Below are 22,216 nucleotides of genomic sequence, written 5' to 3' on the forward strand. Positions count from 1 at the left end.
GCTGTTTTTCACCAAGTGTCCAATACTTTTAATAACCCTACTCAGTTCAAAGCTTTAATGAGGCTGTGACAACCTGGCCCAGATGCCCATTAAGATGACTGCCACTGCTAAAAGATAACCAGTAGGATTAGAAAGCCTGGGAAGCATACGGTGTCTGAGGGTCCTAACCGCCCCACATTGTGAAAACCAGCTGCTCTGCTCCTCTGCCAATGCCTCCTACCCCTCTGCAGGTCAGTGGGAGGGTGACAGTCCATCCTGGTTTGGCACGTCAGCCAGCGGGGATGGCTATAAGCTGCAAATACATCTTGGCTTAAGACAAGGGGAAGAAGATATCAAGACAGTGAGGATGCGTCTTCGCACCATGGAAAGGCACATCCAGGTCTGGACTTCAGGGGGATAAAAACTATCCCTAAGGCTTTCCTTTCTTCCTTGCTCTCCTCATCCGCACATCCCAGATGCCTTGGGCTTCTTGTTGCCCAGGGTGGCCCCAGACAGCCCTTCCCAGTGTGGCCCTGGAAGTTAACTTTGCAGGGTCTTCTCCTAGTAGCCATTATGAAGCCCCTTGTGTAAACAAGGGAGGGACAATCTATTTTTAAAAGTGTGAGACGTAGAAATAAGCCACGAGTGTTCAGTAGGGATCCAGTACTGTGACCAGAGCAGTCTCAGCGGGGTGGGGAAGGACCTCTGCTTCTTTCTCTCCCCTGAACTCACCACCCAGACTCCTCCCTAGGATGCTACACCAAGGAGCACTTCACAGAGAGAAAGCCTTAACCCCAAAAGGGGGATTTTGCCAGACAGCAGTCCTCAGATAAAATCCAAAGGGTAAGGGCCATCTCTAAGACCAAACTGGTGGTCATCAAAAGCATCCTTTCAATACCTGGAGTGGGTGAACCTATGACTTGTTCTTCTGGAGCTACAGGGTGGATGAGGAGGACCCGATGGCACTGAAGCAACAAACTATCAGGAAAGCCATGTGTTTGCAGACCTAACTACACAGACAATGTTTGGGTGCAAGAAGGGGGTCAAGGTGACTGAGGAAGAGAGGTCCTTGGCATGGTGTGGCTCCCAGAAGCCAGTGAGAAGCTGGCTGCGACCAAGCCGGATGAACAGGAAGAAATCCAGCCAAAGGCTCCAAGGTCCTGACCAACAATGAAGCCACTGTGCTAAAAAACACCCACCAACCTCATTTTTAACTGCCTACAAGCCAGCTGGCTCCCCACAAACCAATACATCCTGTGGATCTTGCGTCCACACCCAGTTCCTGCTGGGCTGTGGATGGCACGGAAGAGGACAGGGAGGCCTGTGACATGCATGGGCATCCCAGATCCTTTGAGCAGATTGGGGCTGCCACATCTGCACTTCTTTCCTGCCACCCCTTAAGCAGCACTGGCCACAGGAGGTGGACATTGAACACCAGTCTGCCACCCAGAGACACCTGGTCCTTACTGTGGGCAAACCACAGCACAGCACAACAGCACAGCTTGTGCTCTAGCAACTAGAAGGAAATTGCTCACCAGTTCAGTGCTGACCATTGAGGGGAGGATTGGGAGCAACATGGAGTGAGCTCACAGCTCTTCCTTGCATCCCAACCAGTGACTGCCATGGGACAGCCACAGAACTCCCTCTTCTGGCCACTGTGTGGTGGCTGAACCTCCCCAAGCCCTCTGCCATCACCTCCCCTGGATCTTTCCCCATGGAAAGGTTTCTTCCTTGCTTTAAACTGGATGCACTAGGGAAGCGAATGCAACCCCTTCTGTTTCCATGTATTTCGACCTGATCCTCTTTCAAAACTTCCTGAATTGCAGAGAGACACCACCAAGAAGAAGCCGCAACCTCCCATGGAGCCAGCTGCCAGAAAGCCACAATGATGCTGAACCAAGCCCACCTCGCAAGCCTGGCAGTGAGATGGCGTGGGATGGGAACAGGTCAGGAAAACCAGTGGGGTGGTCAAACTGCTGTAATCCTCCAGTTGTCCCATGCGAATATAAACAGCCCATTAGAGCTGTCTGAGGGCCACTCTCAGGCTGCTCTATACTATACCAGAAACTGGTCAGTCCCAGGGAGGTTACTGACTCACCTGTAAGGCGAGGCGGTACCCCAGGAGAGATAGTCGGTGGGTCTCGGAGCTGGGCGAGGTACTATGGGCTGCTCCACGGCGGTCACGTCCCCTGAGTAGGATTTAAGCAGAGAGGCATTCTTGCTGGCCAGCATCGCCCTCTCGTTCCGGCGAAACTTGGCTCTCCGGTTCTGGAACCACACCTGGGGTGGGAAGCACAGAGACCCACCAACCATCACAACCAGCTCTTCTGCTGCAACACTCGCCCTTTCACTGCACCACCTCTGCCCTGCTGGGCAAGACAGGACTCTGTAAAATCAGGCTGCTTTAGCATGCCTGTCACTGGAAACTCTCATGATAAGACAATCCTTAAGTCTGCCCTGATAAAGCCCTCGTGTGAGGAACTGGCTCAGTGAGGTCCCCATGGGACCAGGTCTGCCTGGTGCTGTAGGCAGCACGGTCTGGGAGTGCTGTACAACACATCAAGTTCCATGGTCTGCTTTGACTTTCAGAAGGTGCAGACTTGCAAGCTAAGGGCTGAGCAGCTCAGGATAATGTGAGCAGCCTGAACACAGGGCATCCAACATCTTGGCCTTGGACGAACCATATGAACACATGGAACTGGGAAGGTGGTAAGTATGGTGACAGATCAAGCCTGGCAGTCCTCCTCAAGGCATGGCACACTTGAAACTGCAGTACAGCATTACCCAGAAGCCTGGTGACCCTAGTGTGCCATGCAGACCTCGAGGATTTCTGCTGCTGTACTGGAATGGCCTGATGACCCCCCCAGGTGAGGTGTGCCTGAATACAAGCTGTGGTGGTTACCTGAACTCTGGCTTCAGTGAGGTTGACTCTGCGTGCAAGGTCTTCCCGTACAAAGGCATCGGGGTAGTGTGTCCTCTCAAAGACCCTCTCTAATGCCTGGAGCTGGCTGCTGTTGAAGGTAGTCCTGTTCCTTCTCTGCTTTCTTTTCTTCTTCTCTTCTGAGTTCAGCTGATCATCTAGGAAAGACAACTGGAGATGTGAAAGGCTAGAAAGCTAAGAGCCCACAGCAATGGGGTGAATAACCTCAATGGTTTCAAATTGGAAAGGGCTTAGGAAGAGGCTTGCACAATTTCAACACTACACCTTAACCGTGCCGTGTTAGTCCCCATGTAAAAAGGAGGTGGAAAGCACACTGACCCCAAGCATTTATTTCCCAGCTCAACTGCATAAGACTTGTACCAGCTCTCTCAAGCTACCCCATGCCTGCGCTTCCTTACCTCTAAAAAGAAACAAAAAAGTCCAAAATGCATGCCCCATTCCTGGCAATCCAGGCTTTTCTGACCATAAAGAATCATGAACCCATTTTCTTGGCTTCAGATTTCCAGGGCCTGCCCTCACAGCCCTCTGGGGTGAGCACGAGTCCTGCACCAGCTCTTACTGACTGTGAGAAGGTGTGCCCGTCTCTAAGTAAGAAAAGCTCAAGGAAACGGCTATTACTCTGGGCTTGACTACAGCCAAGGTAATGCTGTTCTCTGTATGTAGCTCCATTTGGCTTAAATGAGAACTGTATTCTCTTACTCTCCCCACATCCAGACCGAGAGGCGTCAATTTGGGCAGAGATGGGGAGCTGTGAACAAAGAGGTGTCAGACAGTGGAAATGAAGCATGACTGATATGGGCCTGAACAAGAGACAAGCACAAAAGCCAGTTTCACTTGTGTGCTTGCAAGCCAAGGACATGGAAATACAGTCAGACAGACATGGATTGCATTGCAATTGGGAAGCAAAAACCCAGTAAGAGAGAGACTGAGCATAAGCACGTTGGATACTGTTGACTGAAGAACAGATGTGCACTCTCCAGCAACCCCCTTGCCTTGCCCAGCAAGGTGGTGAGCAACAAACTATGCGTCCCATAAAAGCACATCTTGTTTTGTGCCTGGTTTGTATTTACTCGAGCAATAAATCAGTACATCCATACACCTGGAGTCACACTTATCACTACTGCCTGTGCCTACGGTCACTGGAGCAACATCAGTGCTGAGAAAAACTATGAAATTGCTTTTCTTAGCAAATATCTGCCCTGTACCATCTCTCCTTTTTCCAGTGCTGTTGCACGTGCCAATGTAGCAGCAGTGATAGAGCTATCAATGCACGGGCACTTGCGGGTACTGGCGAGCAGTGAGCAATGGCTCCAGGGGTTTGAATGCTCTTTATTAGGGCAAGCTGGAGGCTGTGACACTGGTTTTGCTTCTACACTACCTGTACCGAATTATGTTCGCTCACCACATCAGTTACAGCACAGCAAACACTTCAGTTACTGTGGGAAGCCACACCGAAGGAAGCGGAGAGCAAGGCACCAGCCTGCAGGAGCTGGAGGCCACTGCTGCCTCCGTAAAACAGCCCTGTTCAGGCTGCAGCACTGGTATGCCATCACTTTGCAGTTGTCCCTCTTCAAGTGCTCCAGTACGTGTGGGGTCCCACCAAAACCATCCAGGCTTCTCACGCTCCTGCAGCCCCAGCCTTTGATGCTCCCAAGCACACTGGGCAGAGCCCCACGTGGGCAATGTCAGCGTGATCCCACTGTCTTATGTGGAAGAACAGTAGTTACACCGAGTAGGATGTGAGCCAATATACATGTCAGCATGCATTAAAATATATTGATCATTCTATCTATAAAAATGCATGTGCCAGTGAATTATATTTCACTTTCCATTAGTCACTGCGCACCTTGGCCCAGATGACAGTCTCACCACCGAGAGTCCAAGGGCTTGACCTGCTATATAGAGTTGCAGAATATCCCCTCGACAGTCATTCCTTTTGCCATATCCAAATATGACAGCTCCCCTCATCTTCCTGTTCCCAGGGGGGTATGTAAGGCACAGGGAGAAGCTGACAAGGAAATTAAAGTCTACGGTTGTTGTCCTCACCACCTGTCTGTGTTGCTTTTCACAGCCCATCTGGTAACAGTTACTGCACCTGAATGCCTTTGGAAGGAGGCCCATCCATTTGGGAACAAAAGGACATTCCTCTTAAATTAAAGTAGGTTTTTCAAATTCCTGCAGGTTTACAGCTCCTCCATCCCCAATCCTTCTCCAACAGCCTGACGATCCCCAGCAGACTCCTTTCTAGCCTGGGGATTCCTGGGTGCAAAAATATGCCCTCAGTTTTCTTGTATCTGAGAGGAAGCGTTTGGAGACCAGTTTTTAACAGGCATGTTGAATCGTAAAGCTGAGCTGCGAAGGGACTGACAGAGGCAGGAATGTGCAAGAAAAACAAATGCATGTAGCAATCCCCGGGCATTCAAACAAGGCTACAGGTGAATCTATCCTGCTCAGGTGATAGGAAGCGAAGCAGTGAAGCAGAGGGATGGGATTTAACCACTGCTTGAGCAGAACACCATGCACACATTTCTGCCTGCTGGGGGGTTTAGCGCTGTCACAGAGTCCGTCCGTCCCTTCTAAAGAAGCAGAAAAGTCCTACACATTCCTCTCTTGACTCATCATCAAAGCCTTTACAGAAAGGGTCAGTGATTTCCCCTGGCTCTACTGGCAAGCTTTGATGCAGTTGTGCTGCTGTGCGCCACACAACACAGCGAACAGCGAAGAACAAGCCTCAGGGCACGACTGTCCCTCAATGGCAGAAACTTCGTAAGACCGGCTGCCGTAGAGGCCAACGTCAACATGGGTGTCTGGTCTCCTTCTGAGTTATCCATTTGATGCTATTTTCTCATCTAAACCCTGCCTACGTGGACTGGATGAACAAATCAATAAAAGCCTTTGGGACCCCTTGGGAATCCCCCCCAGGCCTTTGAAGCACCAGCTCCTGCCCAGAAGATGACACGTGGCTGGAGGGAGCAGGAGCCCAAGGCTGTCTGGCCATTGCTCAGATCCTGCGTGACAGTTACACATGAGGAAGGGTGAGCACATCACTCTGGGGAGCAAGAAGAAGGGCCAAAGCCTGTAAAACACTGAAGAACAAGAATCCCTCCTGCCAAGCACGTTAATGCAATTTGCCTGGTTTCCTCCCGGCGTAAAGTGAGACACCGGTGATTCACAGCTCACCTCGTAATTACCGGACCCAAAAATAGCAGGGCCAAGGAACGGAAAGTTGCAGGCAGTGGCCGTGTTGCAGTGACTCATGGTCAGGTCACCGTTGGCTAATGCACCTCCAGCATCGGCTGGCACGGAGCAGGGACGTGAGTCACCCCCTTTTTCCAGGACGTAGCTGGATGGAGGTAGCTGGACAGCAAAGCACAACTTGTGACAGGGGGGTCAGGATTTTGAGATCTCCTTTCACTGCACCTTTGGAACAGCACAACACAACCAGATCGAAATGTCTACATGAGTTACTTAGGTAACAGGGGGAAAAAAAAAAATAGCCTTATTAGCCCAAAGCACCGCTGGTTGATCACTCCTTGTGTTTTGCCATGCAGACATACCATATGTTGATTACAAACTGCTAACGAGGGATTGCAGACACCTAAACCCCACATGTCTGCAAATGTCACCTTGCTCACAGCAGTCACCGCCTTCGACATGTGAGTAGGGTATTTTTTTTTTTTTCCTGCCATTATTTCTTTATCAGGAAACAATGCTGAACACTGAAAAATGGTACTCCTAAACAGTGTTGACAGCAGTAGTGACTGGAGTCAGCAGAAATGGAGAGAAGAGAAAAACAGCTCTAAAGCTTTTTAGATGGGTCAGAAGTCTTTCATCAACATTCTTTTAATCAGAAATATTTTATTACAAGCAGCATTCTCAAAAGCTGAGCTGTTTGCAAATGCATCCCCCAGAGAGACTGAAATGCACGTTCTCTTCTCAGGAACCTGATGGTGGAAAATCTGGGAATTTCATTTCAAACTCCTAACCTTTCATGTTGGGCTGGGGGATTTTGTTTCCTGTTTCCACACTTGTGTTTTCCTGTGTTACTTCTGCATTCACCCATGACATGCAAATCCTGGTGTCATACACAAATGCACTTCTAGGACGCACCAAAGCATTTTTAATTGCTCCTGAATGATACAGTATGAAACGTCTTATTCTTTTTTCCCTTGCTCATTATGTCTCCTCTTGCAACGAGGCAGATCCACACTTGAAGACACTCTGATCTGTTCTCCTTATTGCATAGCGGCTGTCCTAGTATCTTGACTATCAGTGGGGTACCATGAGACAGCTCCTGTTGGGATGCCACATTGAAAATACAATGCATTATAAAGCAAAACAGAGTTGAGAACTAAATGCCTACATATAAGTTACAAGATCAGTATTTTTTCCACCAATACTCACAACCGCAACATATTTTGGATTTCCAGTTTGCAGGAATGCTTGTGCATACTTGCTTTCATTCCAGGTCAGAACGAAAACTAATTTCCAGATGGGATTTACATTGTGTGGGCAGTTTTGAAAAGTTTTGACCAGTTTATTAAGTCCAGAACCAGCTATTATAGTACATTAATTGGATCCGAATTGAAAGTAAACAATTGGATTTAATTAAGTGAAGGACAGAGACATTTAACTGCAATATCGTATACGGTAAGGCAGGAAAGATTTGTCACATCAGTTATATAAACTGTAAACTGAGAAAGGATTCCAGGAAGAAAATAAGAAATCACATTATAATCATAGCCTTCAAAATAAGAAGTTACTGCTAAAGTTTGAACACAGATTAAAGAAAAAACAAGACATTATTTCATGGGGGGGGGGGAATTCTAGCAACTAAAATTCTAGCAACTAAAAATTCCTTTAAAGTAAAGAAAAATCTTGCAAGCGAAAAGAAGAGTAAGTTTTATTCAGAGTGGTGGAGAAAGAAAGGAAAAAGAATAGAAGGGAGAGGAACAGTTTTTTAATTGGGTTTAAAGTTAAATTTTAAGAAGCTTGAGTAGGAATATTTCTGTGGGTCCCCCTGGCTCCCCAACACCAACCATCCAGACAGTTACAGCCCTTTGCAGGCTCATGTTCCAGTTTTATGCGTGCCCTGCTTCGCTTTTGATTCATTATATCCCTCCACAATATTACAACTCTTTGGGCGCAGGGCAGCTTTGTCAACTTCTATCATAAAAAACAATAAAAAACCCCCAACCCTAAAACGTTTAATCAAAGCTAAAACAAGGCGCCAGGAAAGGGAGTGGGAAGCCGGGACAGGGGCATACAAAATCCACCTGATGACAAAGCCCTATCCCAACCAATTTGAGACGAGTCTCAAGTGATTTTCCACTCATGCGGGATGCTGGAGACGAGCCAGTGTGCCACAGAGCAGGGCTGCCCGTGGGCAGGGGGTCCCACCACCAACGCTCGTGCAAAGACAAGATCGCACCCCATGTAAAACAGCCAAGAGACACCAACAGCGCTTGGAGCTGAGCCTGGCCAGAGCAAGGTTCACGATCTCAAGCTGAAAAGCCACTTTCCAGCCTGAAAACATCACTTTGGCAGAAAACAGGGAAAAGCCTCGCACCTCTATTTTCCCTCAGCTTGTTTTCCATGTCTTTGACCAGGCTGGATGGCCAGGTTCATCGCTGCCTCCGGGCAGCAGGAGTCCATTGACCAGCAGCTTCGTCTTCGCCACTTGTGAGCAGAAGAGGGGCCAGGGGACCCACACGGATAAGATTCCATGCTCAGAGCTGTCTGAAGTATCTCTAAAGCTCCTGGGAGAGAATGAACTCCAGCTTATAGGTATTTCCATGCACGAAAAGTATTTTCAAATGGAAATAAGGTTTAACTTCAGGGTATGCAAATGCTACATGGAGAAGTTATAATTACCCTACACCAGACATCACAAATGTAGGCAATATGGAATGAAGGTGACACTTAAAAGAAAACTAAATATGTTAAGGTAGGAGATGCCTATTAAGTCACGTACTGAAGCTAGCCCTGATGAGCAGCGATACCAAGCCCAGCTGTACAACCGCGATAACAGCGGGTTTACTTCGTGATTGCAGGTCAGACTATGGAGATTTTTGAACTATCATTTTTCTCCCATTACACAACACCAGCTGAGCTTTTTTCTAACCTTTGCTGTTTATTTGTTTGCTTTTTCTGCACCATCTGTGCACAAGACCTCAAATTATTTCAATTATACGGAAAATTCAAGTATCTGAAGTTCCAGCCTTGTTAAGATCACCAGGAACACAGAAAAAAAAAGAAGAAAACAAAGAAACAGATGCTATATTTCTTTTAAAAGCCTTTGCTTTTGATTATCTCATAAACTAATCAGGTTCAATTTTTGCACATAAAAAAATAAGTTAATTTGTGCACAAGCATGGAACTTCAGAAAGGTGATACTGAATTTTTCATACAAAACCCAAATTTTAATATTAAATGGAAAAGTGTGTATACTTTCAGCGTTACCCACGGGACTATGGCAGTTCCTCTCCAAAGCGTCTGCAATGTGGAACCTATCAGGATAATTTTTAGCTGACCGCATACAAACAATTACATATCATTACAGAGCTGTGAATGGCTTTTGCATGGATAGCATGCCTACAGTCTCCCGTTGCACTCAGCTCTGCCTGCCAGACTACGGGAACTCACTGAGGTCCTGTACAACCACGGCTTCACCAGTGCTGACAGCGAAACCCTCGTCATCCTCCACCAGGACAGGCGCTGGAGCAGTGGGACCTCCCACCTGCACCACGGCCAAAAGGGACATTTCCAGGTGGGTTTCAAGGCACAGCACCAGCCGGTGACCCTCACCTCCCACGAACGATGTCTTGGGGTTGTTGTTGTCCTGGTGGAGAGCCTGTAGACACCTTCGAGCTCCTGAAGACTAGTTTCTAGCATGCAAACAGTCTTCACCTGGACTTACCGGGCACTGCAGGGACCTGACTGCAGAGGCATTCCCCATGCTCTGCTCTGCACTTTTGCAGGTCTGCAGAGCTGGGGATCAGGTACCCCTGCAACCCCAACCTGTTCTGCTCCTGACCCACAGACAGGGCAGCGTGAGCTCCTCCCTAGCAGCTAAGAGCCCTATCCTATGGCAAATGTAAGACAAAACTCCCTTTCAGTGTGGTTTCAGCTCTGGTGCTTTGCCTCTCATCTGGTGGGAACCTGCAGAGCACATGGGCAATTATAGCGGCTAAGATGTGCACCCTCCCTAACTACGTCAACATTCCCACTTGCTGGAGCTGACAGAAGAAATGATGTTCGAAGAAAAAAACCTAATCATGATCCAGTGGAAATCCAGAGAGTCTTCCTGGAAAGACATGACGTTAAGTCTTAATTACTGGGAGAACAATATTTGCGGGGGCAAAAGTATACATCCTTCTCCAGAAATTGGTACAAAGCCACTGAAAGTCTCCCTAGATCCCAAGACCAGTCTGAGTTCTGCTGTAACAGCTCTGCTTGTATATTCGCTAGGGTTTTCCTTCTGGGCATCCTACAGCTCATAAGGCACATGGCTTAGTCCTGCTCTACTAACAAGCCTTTCCGCCGGGTCTTGGGGTCAGAGTGTTCCCATAATACAATAAGCACTGTATGGATCTCATAAGCTCCAAGGCACAGTATGTTATGTGTTTGGAATTCCTTGTATGCTTTTATACTTCGTTTTACATATTGTAATTTTTATATGCATTACCACATTGATCCTTGGAAAATTAATTTAAAAAAAAATATAATCAAAAGCAAACACATATTTTAAAAGCCTGCCAGCAGCAAATCATGTTCTGTGAGACTGCACTTTGTAACTGACAAAGAGACCAAACCACCAGACCATGGCAGCGATCCAGCGGGGTGGATTTACCAGGCTCGGGAGGGGACAGGATCCAAGGGGGCTGTAGTCCCCCCGAGTCCCTCATTAGGTTAGCCCAATGCCGCAAAAGCATTGGACCCGTGACAGAGGAGCAGAAATGCAATTGCACAGCTCCGCCAGCCAAACCCCACTGCATACCCAAAGGTATCATATCCAAAACGGGTCTGCGCGTCCCAGCGCAGCACTGAGCTGCAATGACGTCCAGCCGCTGGTGCCAGTATGACCACCAGACCTTCCCTGGAGAGCTGGAGCACCTCAGCCTTCACAGCCCCTTCCTTACTCTTGGGTAAGACCTGGGATCAGTGCGTTTGGCAGCTCTGAACACGTGTGAAGTCACGGCTTTGCAAGGTCAGGGGTATGACTTCCACCGCCCGCATGCTCTTCCCATCAGCTCCCTTTCCCATGCCATGTGTCCTGATGTTTCATCTTAGGAGGCACGTCATGCAGCCAAGATCAAACTTCCTAACCTCCCCCCTGCTCCATCGGTATTTTCTCATTTCCAAAGCCGCCTCTCTACGCTCTTGGCCCCCTCCGTGCCCTACTTCATTCCAGATAACATCCTTCTCCTCTCCGCTCCGGCACCCTTTCTTGTCCTTTTTGCAAAGGCTTGAAAAGCCGAGTTGTGTAATGCTGCCCCCTTTAACCCTAACGTGCACGTGGTGTATATCCAAACCAGCACAACAGCTGAGAGTATTCTTCTTAAGAGTCACCACTGCTCTTAGCTTGACCATGTAATGAGGACTTCCCATGCAGGACCAGACTAGTACACTGGGAAAGCCAGTATCCACGTCCACCTGGATACCACCAGCTGCCTCAAGACAGTGGCAACGAACCATCGTGACAATTAGGCAAGAACAAGTTATTAATCTATTTTCCACACTCATATCCCCCTGCAGTGAGCTCGATAGGGTTACACATTATACAAAAGACACACAGCAGTATTTCCACCTGCTTCCCTGTCGGATTTACCTGGTGTCCCCTTTCTCTTTGTGTACAGAGGTGACCCACAAACCTATAGCTGGACATCAATCACAAACCAGTGTCACCTATGCCCCTGGTTTCAGGGATCGATACGCCCTTTGATGCCAAGTTGCTGGGACAGCCCTCAGAATAGTCCCTGAGACCAAAATAGATAGAAACCACTTCTACCCTCTTCTGATGGCCACAGATTCAGAAGGTCGATCCACCCTGTTAGTACTCACATAGAAGGATGAATCAGCCAGAAGCCACAAAGTGGGGACCCTGCAGTCCCTCTCCCACTGCATACCCACCTGAACTCTGGGCAACATTGCTTTCATTAAATTTTCTCTTGCATTTAAAAAAAAGTGGCAAAAAATCCTCATGAACTTCAGCTAGTTTTAATGGGGAAAATTAGAGATATTTTCGCAAGAAGCAGATAAGTAAAAAAAAAAAAAAAAAGAAAAAAAAAGGGTTTTGCCAAAGACAGAAAAGGGCTGCTTTGGGGGGGATTTTTTTTCAGTCCATATATATGTTGCAGATGAACCACTTGGCATTTTGGGCCTTTCAACTGGCTCATTTCCAAACGCTGTGGCAGCTGCAAAAGTCTGCAAACGTTACCCAGAAATCTCCCACCCGCACCGGGAAAGACTGACTCAAACTGACCAGGTTCATCAATGTCTCCGCTTGTTCAGGTCCCCGCGGAGGCCGACCGTGCTGCTGAGAAGTGCCATTATTAAACAGCCCCATCCCAACTGGATCTGGAAATTCACTTGGACATGTTTTTTTGGTACGCAGGACCTGTGCGAGCAGACAGACAATGACTGGTGGGATGCGCGCGCCAGCTGGCCCCACCGGTAGGCAGAAACACTGTTCTCAATGGATATTTCATCTGTTTATTGTTGAAATATCCAGGGCTGCAAACTGCATGGCACAGAACAACCGTGCTGGGACCACAAGGCGCCACGGGCCAGGAGAAGGGAAAGTGCAAACGACAGTGAGAACACTGAAACCAGCTCTCCAAAGGCTGCGCTCCCCTTTCATTAGCATTCAAGAACAACTGTGTTTCAACCAAATCAGACCACCACTGCCATCGCTCCTACCAAGCAAACTGGACTGGAGCCACGGCAGAGCTTCGCTTAGAAATCCAGATTTTGACTGCTAATGCATTTTATGCATCCCTCTTGATCACAAGTGGAAAACCAATGGTATCCGAGATCCAGAAACAACAGAACTTGAGCCCGGCTGTCAGCACCAGCTCACCTGCCTCTTCCAAGGGCTGAGCATCCTGACCAGAAGCGCGCTCCTCGCGTGGGGGATAAAGGATCTTTACATCCCGCACCGCTACGGGACGCAAAGGGATTAGAGCGCGTACGGCCATTTCAAAACAACTCTTTCTCCTTCCCAGGTCCATAATGATAACCTGCTCTTCCAAGGCCAGGGGACAGGGAGGAGGGACAAGGCTGCTGCTGGGCTCTGGGGGGCTTTTTCCTGGATGCAGGGACATTCAGCAAAACAGGAGGGCGGATCGGACAGGCCACAGGGTCCAGCGTGCTCCGCAGCCCGGCTCTGCGGGATGCAAAGGGAAATCAGGCTCAGACCCACCTCCATCCTTAGCCTCTTCTGGACAGCAAATGCATTTCACATTAGCTAATAAATTGCTACATCTTATGTTTCTTAGCCTGCTGGAATGATGAATATTTTGGAATGTATTTTGAATGGTTCCTTGCCAGAGTTGAACAATCATCTAGAGATTTTAAATCAAAAGGCTGAAAAAAGGAAACCTCTGTATTTCCACAGAGTTCACCGCAGTTTGAAAAGCACAACTCCCAGCAGAGGAGGCAGAATAATGATTGTCAGAGTTCCTGCGAATTGGGGCAAACAAGGGATATGTTGGAAACAACACTCCCTAATATAGAGTAATAATCTTTGCCTCCAGGTGATGAATATATTACAGGATATCTGCTGATTGCTGCCCTTAATCTGACTGAAATGTCAGATACTGTAACCTGGAGGATCAAGACAATTTAGGGGACCTGTATGGAGACGCAGGATATCTCAGCCACAAAAGTCTGCTTTTGGTCTGGTGCAGGGCTAGTAGACAAATGCTGCCATTTTAGCACAGTTTAATGGAATTTAAGCCTTTTTAAAGGCTCTAGCTAACGAATCGCATCCATTGCCAGACTAGCCACATCCTCACCTAACAAAGGAGTATCTCAAAACCAGCGAAAGATTTGATGGCTCACCCAAGGTAGCACAGCTGGAGAAACATGGCTACGCACCGGCACCCCTGCTCCAACCGCTGCATCCCACCAGCTGCAGGAGCCCAAATCAGTTCATGGAGATGATCAGTCACCAGGCAATGAGGGCTGAGCAAGCTCAGCACAAACCCAAAGCTTGGATGGAAAGCCTCCATCGATAAAGGAGACCATAAGTGGTCTGGTCTCATCAGAACAGCCACAGATGGAGTGGGTCCAAGAAATAAGCTTCCCTCTCCCCCGTGGAGATGGGCTGTCTAGACACATTGGCAAAGCCATGCTGCCGAGCTTGCAGTGCTGCATCCTTCTTGTATACAGCCCGTCAAATACAGCAAATTCCTGTCCCCCGGCCTGTTAACATGGGCATTTTCTCAAACTTCCTAGTGTCAGTCATGTCCAGAAATGCCAATTATGTTTAATGAGAAATTTTTAAACATATTTTTTTTCTTCCCCCCTAGAAAAACATCTTATGATTTTTTTGACCAACCTTCTGGCAAAATCATTTGCTGGTTACTTCATTATGTATATTTTTACTAACAATTAAAGTAAAAATATAGTAAGTTGAGTACAAAGTATTTTTAAGCCAAGAAAAACTGATATGTGAATATGAATTGCAATGGAAACCTGAAAAAAAAGGTTCTCCAAATAATCAAAAAACTATCCAACAAAGCCTATGGGAGTTAGATGATGTTTTTCACTAGGAAAACAATGATGTTTGATAACATTTAGAGAGAGCATGCCTAGCCTCAGGGCCACATTCAACATAGTATGTAAGTGTAGGTTTAAAACCATCCAAACCAAAGCCCTCCTGAAATAAGTAAATGACCTTCCACCAGATTCAAGATTACACAAGTGATTAGTGTATATTATACAGCATGTGCAAATTCAATCTTGCCCTGGGGTAAAGGTGGACTGATGACACAACTTCATCAGTTCTCTGCTAGGCTCACGTCCCCAGAACCAGCACCACACTCCCAGCTCTTGGTGAAGCTGTATTTGGGGGAAGAGCTTGGGGAGATGGCAACAAAACCAGCAAAAAAGCAAAGCTGGGGACAGCAGATAGAGGAGCAGGGTGGGATCTGGCAGCCAGGGTAAACTCCCCAGCTCCAGCTTTCTAAATGACTGTGGGCAAGCCAGTCTGCTCCTCTGCGCCTCCGTTTCCTTCGTCGCTTCGCCTCGCCCATCTGTTTAGACATCCCACGCTCGGATGACGTGTTGTGCCACTCTCTTTGTTCATAACACATCGAAGAGTCCTGTGCTTACAGGGGTGCAGACAAGAAGCAAATCCCATCAAAATAAACCAGAAGTGGGATGCATTCACATTACAATTGTGCCATTCATGCTGTTGAGTTTCACAGCACAGAGAATAAATTAACAGCAAGTAATTAAAACACTTTCAGTGTATGGTATAAAGGTACACAGCAGCTATTTCATTTCAATTGCATATGCAAATGCTAGCTGGTGTATTTGTGAGTATTGCAGACCGCATTTCCTAGCCATGATCAGTGCTAACAGTGAGGCTCCACATCGGTGCTGGCTCTGCTTTTAACCCTTTGCAGAAAAACTGTCAGTTTTGATTCACAAATGAAGGCAGATGGACTTATTTCAGGTTAGTGGGGCTCCAAAGCAAGGTTTAACGGCACCCCAACAGCTGATGGGTGCCACCATGTCCCTGTGCTGGTGCTTCATAAGACCGAGGCAGCGCACAGCTCCTGAAGCTCAGGCTTGATCCCCTCGGAGTCAGCCACAGCCATAGCTGTGTGATGGCAGGTGAGCACTGGGCACAGCCTGCACGGGGCCCCACATCACCCCACTGCTGCAGTGCAGCGGCTCCCCCAGCCTTGTTGACCTACTGAACCGTCATCCCAATAGCCTGGATGTCTGGGTCGATTTAGACCCAAGTGGCCACGGCATGGGCTTTCCACCCTGCTCCACCAACAGCATCCCTTGAGGACTTCTGAAATCACCTCGTCCCCAAGAAAGCAAGCTCAGCTGCTCCTGGCTGCTCACAGAAACCTCGAGAGCTTTCAACTTCACTTAGGAAATCTCTGCCAACCTCTCTGGTCACAGGAGTGAGTGTGCAGGTGACTCCCTGTCAGAGATGGCTTCCTCCTTCCTCCTCGTGCAGCTCGCCATGCATCTCCCAGAAAGGGGTACGGACACCATGGCTCAGGCTGAACGACCTCTCCTGCCAGCCCCCAGTCCCAGTCACGTGCTGGAAGTGCTGGCAGCAATGCTGAGCTGGGACTGGCGAGCAGCCATAAGCAGCCAGACACGAAGCTGCTGGCCACGGGCCACTGCTAGCCTGCATCCCTGCGGGCACGTCCTCCAACCAGCCCTGCGTCCCAGTGCACTCACAACAGCTCTCCAGGCTCCCCCTCGGTCACAGAAATTGAATTCAAATGGAAAGACTTGAGATCCCAGCATGGGAATCCAGTGTCCTAATATGCCAATAACCGTACCTGCAGCCTGCATTTTCTGAGACGGGTCAGCTGTGAATACCCTTCAATCCCGGCCACGAGGGACACTGCAGCGTGCAGCTGGGTGGACCGAAACGTCCCCCATGCAGGTCCTGGAACATGCAAGTTGCTACGCAAAGACGATTGCCATGCAACATGGTGTAACAAAGATCAGAGCACCCAAAGAGCCCCAAACCAGCTTGGAGAGAACTAAAGCAGAACAGTCTGGTCCTGAAATAGGTCCTCTTTTTCTTTTGAGCACAGCTCATTAAATGTTTGCTGGAAAAACAGAAAAGCATTTTCCACAGAGAAGAGGACATCCAAGAAAAGCCCTTTCGGACATAAATTGGCAAGAGACTCCCAAGCATTTATCTTCAGCATAGAATGTGCGCTGTCAGGAGGGCTGTAACTAACAATATGCTTAAAAACATGCCACAGACTTCCACTGTATTTTATTTGGCGCTAAGGGGTTATTCCTCAGCACAAAGTATTTGCAATTGGCATCAGTTAAACGAGAAATTACAACCTTCAAAAGACCTATTTAGCGTCAGCTGCAGAAAGTACGGAATTTGCCATCGGCTTTGATGACAACAGATTATGCCCCGTAAAACGCTGCAAACACGCTTGGCTACGAAGCTGGGCGCAAGCCGCCAGTTCAGCAGGGGGACTGGGGACTCGGCGCTTCCTGCCCTTCTCAGGAGGCTGCCGCCTGGTTTAGAACTGGTGACACCCTTCTCCCCAACCCTCCGGTTCGCCTGCCTGCCAAGTTCAGCCACAGGGCTTGGGACACGGCAAGCTGATTTCTTCAAGTGCTTTGCTGAGCCGACGGGCAGCCGGCAGAGCCGCGCTTGCACTGGCTCTAGCCAGGCTGCAAAGAACCGCCGAGCCACACGGTAGCATCTTGCTCCATTTGGAGCAAGATACCCCAAGCTCGTTAGACCCACAGCTCATTAGTGCTAAGGAGGAATAAGAGGGAAGCGTCCCATTCCTCTAGACTGGATGTTCAGCTGGGACAGACTGAAGTCAACAGCATGGGAAGGTCAGGAGGGCAAGGAGCCCAAACGGGTGGGTTACCTGGCTCTGCTCCCACCGTGGCGATTTGGGAGCTCCATCACCTCCTGATCCTGCACAGCTCAGCTGCGTGCCAGGATGAGAGACAGCCGCGCTGCCCCTGTCCTGTGGGACTATTCCCACCTCCCCAAGAGGAGGGAAGAGCTCTGCCAGCAAACTCCTCAGGCCCTCAAACGTCTTTCCACTCAGGCTTGCCGAGCGCTCCAGAAAAGGAAACCTCAGAGTCGGGAAACCTTCCTGGCGTTTGCTCAGGACGAGTGCCGTGTCCATGCAGAAGCGCACGCGGGAGCGCTCTGCAGAGAGCACGTATGCGCGGGGAAGGGCAAGACCATCACTCGGCCGCCTGCACTGGGCCAGTGTTATCTTGAGTTAACCTGGAAAAAGCAACAGAGATTCTTGGTCCAGAAACAATCTCTGCCTTGGCAGAGTGGGCTCCGGAGAGGTGAGCCTGAGCTATGTTTTTCTGCCGCAAACCCAGAGCCCGTTCAGTGAGCTGTAGAACACTCCTGTCCCCGCATTCTGCAAGAACTTTACTGTTTCCTTCCCAGCCTGAGTCAGAGGCACACAGCTACAGCAGATCTACAAAGACAAGGGTTTACTGGGCAAAGACCCTTCGTTTACCTTGCCCTGGCAGGATATTTAACCATTCACAGGACTTGCACAGCAACAACAAAAATGAAAGGGGGAAAAGGAGACTTTGCACATAGCTGCAGCCTGCGGCAGGCAGCCTGCCCCACCACAGCACACTTTGCTCCAGCACTTGTAAAACTGATGCCTGCGTGGCATCATTAACCCCTGCTCCTGCAAGCCCAGGAATTGTCACTTGGCTTGAAATTAAGTGCACCTGTGAGTCTTTACTGGGCTGGGGCTGAGGGGATGGCTTTGCCCTGGCTGTGCCACCCAGTGTTGCTTGCACTCAGCAGGAGCAGCCAAAATGGGAGCAAGCTAAATATTCATGGACCGTAAGTTGGACCCTGCAAGAACTGCGCGATTGCCTCCGTAGGAGACCGGCATCAAGACAGGCTCCGGACAGACTGTGCCTTCTCTTGGTGCACCCTCTGCCTTTTTTTAATCTCAAAGCTGGCTGAATCTCATCCTTCTGACTTATACACACTGCCAGAGATGTACTTTTTTTATCTCAGGTTTTCACATGACCCCAGAATCTGGAGCTTAAAAAAAAAAAAAGAATAAAAAAAGAATTAAGAGCCACGGTCCTTCAAGGAGTCACAGCAATGCTGAGACTGGATTTTGGTCCCGCTGTACTGGCACGGCACATTCATGCAGCAAGCGACAGTCCTCCCATAAAGGCTTCAGGCACTCTGTTAGCCAGCCCAGGAAAAGCTGGCATCCTGGTAGTAATGGTCTATCGTTAGTTGGCCCAATTTTAAAAGCTGAAGTGTGACAGCTAAACCCATCTGCAGAGCCCTTTGATGCTCAAGCTGCTTGCAGTCAGGCGCTGAAATGCCCAACTTGAGGCAACCGGACAGGAAAATCTTGACCTTTTTCCACTCCAGAAGTCAGACAGCCTTTTTGACAGGGCAGACCCTGGAGTCCTCTCCCAGCTTTCTGTCGGGGAAAAAAAGGCCTTTTAAATTTACTCTCCTCACACAGAGACTCACAGGGAGACCAAGCCAACATCGTCAAATGTCTGTATCGGAATCATATTTTATTTCCCAATGTCTGACGGGAAGAAGTGTATCAAACCGCATGTCATCTGCTGCCGCGGGCTTGTTCCTGAGTGAGCGCCGGCCGAGTTCACAGCGGACGCAGGGACCGCTCCCAGCTTAGACACTGCTTTTACTTCGCAGATAGTTTAAGTGCCCCTGATGAATACAGATGCTTTCCTGAATCAAAAGCAAGAGGAAGAAAAACCCAAGTCTTCGCATAAAGTAAACCCAAGTAATATTTCAACCAAATCTGTTCCCAGCATTAGACGGATTGCAGGAGCTGGAGATGAAAAGCTCCTTTTAAGCTGGAGAATTCATACCCTCATCCCCAATGAGGGATGGATGAGTAACTAAAACAAATATTATATTTCATTCTGGCTAACAGCACTCTGATCTTGCCTTACATGAACAGGGGAGGCAAAAGCACTCCCGATGATTATCACTTACACACAGATGACTTCAAGCCCTCTTGCTCGCTGAGCCCGGGCTGTGATACGACGTACAGGTTTCTCCCACAAACCTCTTTTGTTGCTCAGGCATTTGTTTTGCAGTTGCTCTGGCAGTTTTATTGCATCTATCACCTGGGCACAGAGGTAATAAAATACTAAAACTCCTCACCCCTGGGCACAGGCTGTATCTTTCTCTGGTTACCTGCCAGCCTATGACCAAAGTCAAGAGTCTCATCCTCACCGCCTGCCTTGGGAGACCTGCTGTTGCGCTCAGCCAGAGCTGTGTCCGGAGGGACGGGTGCCCACATCCACCATAACCATGTCTGCCCTGTAGCTCCAGCACCAGCTCCACCAGCGCTGGCTGAAACAGGCCAGGCTGCCCCAAAACAGCGCTGAATCCCTGCAACTGCCTGGGCAGCTCGGGGCTATCCTCTCCCACCTGGCAGTCCCTGGTACCTGAGCATCAGCCTTTCCAGCTTTCAGTTACAGCCTATGTCCAAAAACTCCCCATGCCTCAAGTTTTCACATAGAAAGAGCTCTGACTTCTCTCAAATCGTTAGAGAAAATGAGCCTGGGAAATTTCAAGGCTTGAAACCCAAGCACTTTAAAAAGTTACTACCGATAGTAACCAAAGGGGTAATACCTCCTGTGTTTGCTAGAGAAGAAAGTACATTTGCAAGGCAGAGATACTGCTCCCAAGCTATTAGGTCTCCTGCTGTGGGTCTTGCCTTTAAACTGTAAAATAAAAAAAGTCAGAAAACCCCATCGAAGCTCTCTTCCCCTCTCCTGGCTTTCCCTCCTCCTTGCTCCTGTGCCAGCTGAGTTGAAGGCAGGCTGTGTCTTGCTCAGAGCGTGGCTTGCCACGTTGGAGCGAAGCAAGCCGAAGACGAGCCTCGGCCCTTTGAAGCAGCCACAATAGAGGACATCCCTCTCCCCAGGGATGTGCCGCACGGTGCTGGCCCAGCCAACGGCAGAGCAAAGCCAACGTGCAACGTGTGGCAGAAGAGAGGCAGGGACGGAGGAGAAACCCTGCGGCAGAGCTCCCACCAGCCTCCTGCGAGAGCTGGGCACCCGGAGAAGAAGACTGTGTCCTTGGATGGGCTGCTCTGGGCACCGAACCCCTTGGAGGTGCCTTCCAAAAGGGTGGCCCAGCTTCCTCAGCTGGTTTTAACTGACTTTCCAAAGAAACTGCTTACAACGAGACATGCTCTTTGCCTCTGATCCCCCAGCAGTTTTATAGTTGTTGGCCAATTTCGACCACAATTTGACAATTTGAACAGGAACTGTGACAATAATTCAGCTCCTACAATTTTCTTGAAAACCTGGTGCCTCGGTAAAAGGAAAGAGGCATTATTAATGCCGGCAGCGGGCGAACCTAAGCTCTTACAAGACACCCGAGAGCCCTGACAAGAGCACGTCACTGCTCTGACAAAGCGAAAGGAAATCCCAGCAGAGCTCAGCCCTGATTGCTCCACGGACATCCCAACCTGGAGGTGCACAGCGGCAGGAGCATCATCACCGACGGCTGCCTCCTTCACATCACCTCCCCTCGCCTTTCCTGGCAAGGCCAGAGCTGGAAGAGCCCAGGGCTCAGACCGAGCAGCCCAAGCCCCAGGTTTCAGTACGGCTGCACCAGGCTTTTTAACTATTAAACCAGGAGAAAGCAGAGACCGAGGCGAAGGGGCGTGCAGCACCAACCGCATCCGTGTGCCCTGCGCAGGGAGGGTGAGCAGCCCACACTCCTGCGGGACCCTGGCCGCACCACACTGTCCACTCGTGTTTCCCTCCCGTTTCCCACTGTCACAGACCTTTCTGTGGGCTCGGACCAGTAGATGGCACCAGAATAACAGAAAAGCCCCTCTGCATCTCCCCAAATCTTCCCGGGGCATCACTTCCCAAACACCAGGCACTGGCAGCAACCGATGGTTTTCAGCTCTCTACTTTAAAAACCTGTTTGGAGCTGACCTCTAATAGGTCTTCTAAAAGTTTTAGCAAACAAATTCAGGAGAAGAAAAAAAAAAAGTCAAACGAAGAGGTTTCTTTCCATTTTAAGGCTTATAAAAATCTCCCCCCCCCCCAACATAGATGCTGCTTTTCAATAAAAAGCAAAATTGAAGTATTTACCCAAAACATCTGCTTTCTCCATAATTGCATTAATTTGGAGGAGGTTTCCCCCCCTCCAGCTGGAGCCAACAGAAATTTCCTGCCTGCTGCAGTTGGACAGAATTGGCATTTCTCAACATTGAAGCAATTCACCTGAAAAGTGCCTGGCTACAGTTCTAGGTAGGAAGGTGCCCTTCTCTTTAGTTGTCATGACTGTTGACATTGTTAAAGGAAAGTCTAGTACTTCTTCCCAAGCAGCTTCAGCTATTAGCTAATGACAACATCCTTGACCCCAGTGGGTTGAGCATCCTCTCAACTCTCTCAAAACAAGCAACAGGACCAGCTCAGGTCAGGGTAGGCATTTCCCCCAGGAGGTACTTGCCTCTCTTTTGCACACCAGGCATGCAAGAGTTTTTCTCTTTATAGAGAGGCTGCCCTAAAGCAGGATTAACAGCCAGCGCACAGCCTGCA

The 22,216-nt window shown here is 49.0% G+C and overlaps 1 protein-coding gene across 1 annotated transcript in view; it reads right to left on the reverse strand.

Moving 5' to 3' along the window:
- PRRX1 (paired related homeobox 1) overlaps window positions 1-22,216 on the reverse strand; it is a 39,104-nt gene that overhangs the window by 2,915 nt on the left and 13,973 nt on the right. Inside the window, exons 2-3 of the mRNA XM_010581503.1 lie at window positions 2,882-3,057; window positions 2,078-2,259 (exon numbers count right to left, since the gene is read on the reverse strand). Coding sequence (XP_010579805.1) covers window positions 2,078-2,259; window positions 2,882-3,057 — 358 coding nt within the window. The remainder of the gene's footprint in view (window positions 1-2,077; window positions 2,260-2,881; window positions 3,058-22,216) is intronic.

Source organism: Haliaeetus leucocephalus, unplaced genomic scaffold (genome assembly GCF_000737465.1).
Source record: "Haliaeetus leucocephalus isolate CR32 unplaced genomic scaffold, Haliaeetus_leucocephalus-4.0 Scaffold76, whole genome shotgun sequence".
NCBI lineage: Eukaryota > Metazoa > Chordata > Aves > Accipitriformes > Accipitridae > Haliaeetus > Haliaeetus leucocephalus.